Below are 3,210 nucleotides of genomic sequence, written 5' to 3'. Positions count from 1 at the left end.
GGACTTAGGGAGGGTCAATTACAGAAAAGGACAGCTCTTTATCCCACACGTAACACCCGAATCAGTGTTTGATTTAAAATAATAAAAAGTAACGTCACCTCCTGTTTTCATTATTTTTCTCGAGCTCAAGATTTCCATCGTCCTTTGAACGTTGATTCAAATCTGCGTCACGCTTCAAAAAACGCACCGACAGCCCGTCTGAGAATTTCTGAAGTTAAAATGATTTGAGTCTGGCAGAGACAATATGTTGCTTCAACCACATGCACATACCTAATATCCATACACACTTCCAATGTCACCATCAGAATACAGACAACCTTCTTTGATACGATCCCATTCCCACCCAACCTGTGCTTAACACGCTTTCTATAAACCCCCCGACGCCGACCCCTGACCCCGACCCATACGTAGCACTGTCGCCGCTCGCCGTCACTCCCTAACTGAACAGCTTGATGAAGCAGCCGTGGCAGTAGGGTTTGTCGTTCTGTTCTTTGAAGGTGCCTTTGTTGAGCTGTTTCAGGCAGAAGGCGCACACAAAGTGCTCCGGGTGGAACTTCTTGGCCATGGCGGTGATACAGCGTCCCGTGATGGGCTTCTGACAGCCGGAGCAGAGGGAGCCGCGGCGCTCGTGGTAGTGCACTTCACAGTAGGGCTGGCCGTCGTGCTCGAAGAAACTTCCATTCACAAACGGGGTGAAGCACTCCTGGAAAAGAGGACGACGGAGAGGAAGTTAGAAGTTATTCTAGTGCTCTTACTCTTATCACTGGATCTCACAGAGGCTCCTCAGCTGTTAGAGGTAGTTTGGGTTTTTGGAAGTGGGGGTGTTTGAGGTATTTATCCATATGTATCAGTTTAAGTGTACGCTTTATTTAGAGTATTTTCAGAGCCGTCAGACAACCTTTTCCAACAAGAAACTAAAGGTTTTCCATCAGTGTATGCTCTCTTCAAAGCCACCAGACTCCATTGATTAAAAACAGAACACAGGAGTTGTTGGTCTCGTCTGTGTTATTTTCAGTTCCTTCAGGCTTTTTTTGGGATTGTTGCGGCCAAAAAATGCCTGATTGTTCATAGGTTTTGCAAAGTTCTTGTACTATTTATTAAAAATTGAAGGCAACAGCTAGTAGTTAGGTGATGTATGGCTCATCATTTGCGCCAGGGTGCTGCTATGATTGGTGAAACTCACTGGAAACTACAATAATTGGTCACATTTGTGGAAAAGTTGCAGGGATTGGACTAAATTGCAAGGTTGTGATTGCAATGTCTTTCCTCTAACCAGCTATTCTATCTGTTTAACCGAGCAGCAACCTCCATGGATGGCAACACAGTGGTGCCAAAACCTGCCAAGATGACGACAGCCGGATCCGACCACACTGAGCTTCACAATGGCTCTTCACAGACCTGTGCGTGACGTCACAGAGACTACGGCTGCGATACACCAGCAACTCCAATGTTTTGCAAGGTAGAATGTTTTTTTCATGGGAGTCTGGTGGGTTTGGAGAGAGAGAGGCTTTTGACTATGCACCTCAAACAACCCCTCAATAAAATACAAATACAAGTGATGGTACAGACCCTGCAAACAAAACACTCCGGGTGCCAAAGGCTGCTCAGCGCTGAGATGTAGTTCTCCAAAATGGCTCTGGCACAGCCGCCACATTTCGGTGCAAACATGTCAAAGTAATCCTTCCTGCAGTAGGCTTTTCCATCCTTTTCATGAAAACCTTGAAACAGACACAGACAACAGATTTTAATACGAAATGAAACAGAAACTACAGTTCCTACGATATAAATAATAATTCAGTACCCTCTGGGCCAAAGAAGGATCCACACTGAGCGCAGAAGAAGTGTTCAGGGTGCCAGGTCCGATCCAGCGCCGTCACAACTTTCTGCACAGACACGACAACATTTATTGTAGCTTGGCCGTCGTCTACAACAGACACGGCGAGCACAGAGACGGAAACACGGCGACTCACGTCCAGTATGGGCCCGTTGCAGTAGTAGCAGCGTGGGGAGAACAGGTTGTGGTAATCTTTCTCACAGTACGGCTGTCCTTCACGCTCAAAGAAGTTCCTGGAGCCGATCTCCTCCTGACAGTGTGTGCACACAAAGTGCTCAGGGTGCCACGTGCGGCCCATGGCTGTCACCACCTGCACACACAGAGGAGGGCATTCAGTATGCAAACACTTAAACAGGACATTTTATACCTACAATTTCCCCCCTTTTCTGTCATATATATAATGTTGATATTAAATGTTCAGTTGTTCTGTACGGTTATTGTTATGCACTGAATGTAACAAGGAGCAGATGTTTATATATCAGATATATCAGGAAACAGGAAGACCAGATCATAGTTATAAGATAAATAAAGATGTTTTTGAAGAGTGAATCATGCAAAGCCATCTAATGGAATTAGATGAGAATACAGAGCTGGAAACGAGCACAATATGTCAACTTAAATGGCTCGTTTGCACGTCACATCGATCAAACCACGAGCAGCTTTTATCTAGCTGTTGTTTATAAGGTTGCTGTATTAAGAATATTTTCACCAGACTGACTTTGGTGTTTTAGTTTGGATCATTTAGTCACACAGTAACACAAACAGGTAGTGGCAGACCAGCGACTCCCGTGTTCTTCCACAGATATTATCTGAACACAAGCATCTCACCTGTCCCACTATGGGCTTACAGCAGGCACCGCACACTCCTTTAGCTACCGTCTGCACGCCCAGTTTGTTGAGGTCAGACTGCAGACTACCGAGCATGTTGTCCAGTTTGTTGACCTGTGTCGGAGGCCCACCAGGAACGCCGCCCTTGCCTTGGGCCATAATCTGTAAAAGGTTCAAGTATGAAAACAGGTGAAGATGTGGTTGACAGACACAGAGATATAACACAGTGAGATAAGAATAGGAATAAAATGAGTCCTGGTTCTGTGGTGAGAGAGGGGGGTTCGTGCCTGCACTGGAGGGAAGATTGGGTCGTACTCTGTTTGGCAGCCTACAGACACCAGGACTTTGGGTGCGATCGGTGTCACTGGCTCCACTGGTGGAGGCCGGGTTGGGGTTTTAAGAACGGGAGGAGGGGGATCTGGTTTGGGTGCAGGAGGCTCCTGAACTGGGGCCGGTGGAGGTGAGGCTTTTATAAAGTGCAGAAGCGGAGCGGGAACTGGTTCCTTGATGTGCGGAGGTTGTGGAGGGGGAGAGGGAGGTGGAGGAGG

The 3,210-nt window shown here is 46.9% G+C and overlaps 1 protein-coding gene across 1 annotated transcript in view; it reads right to left on the bottom strand.

Moving 5' to 3' along the window:
• The window catches only part of LOC118325145 (paxillin-like), a gene marked incomplete at both ends in the record, with an annotated part of 7,783 nt that continues 4,573 nt past the window's right edge, over positions 1-3,210 (bottom strand). The window contains 5 exon segments of the mRNA XM_035657713.1: positions 1-703; positions 1,570-1,718; positions 1,802-1,883; positions 1,971-2,144; positions 2,663-2,824. Of these exon segments, the coding sequence (XP_035513606.1) occupies positions 437-703; positions 1,570-1,718; positions 1,802-1,883; positions 1,971-2,144; positions 2,663-2,824 (834 nt within the window).

This window comes from Morone saxatilis, unplaced genomic scaffold (genome assembly GCF_004916995.1).
Source record: "Morone saxatilis isolate NCDOM2014 unplaced genomic scaffold, NCSU_SB_2.0 Contig16, whole genome shotgun sequence".
Taxonomy (NCBI): Eukaryota; Metazoa; Chordata; class Actinopteri; family Moronidae; genus Morone; species Morone saxatilis.
The sequence above is the reverse complement of the archived record's forward strand: the minus strand, read 5'-3'. Positions and strand labels throughout refer to the sequence as shown.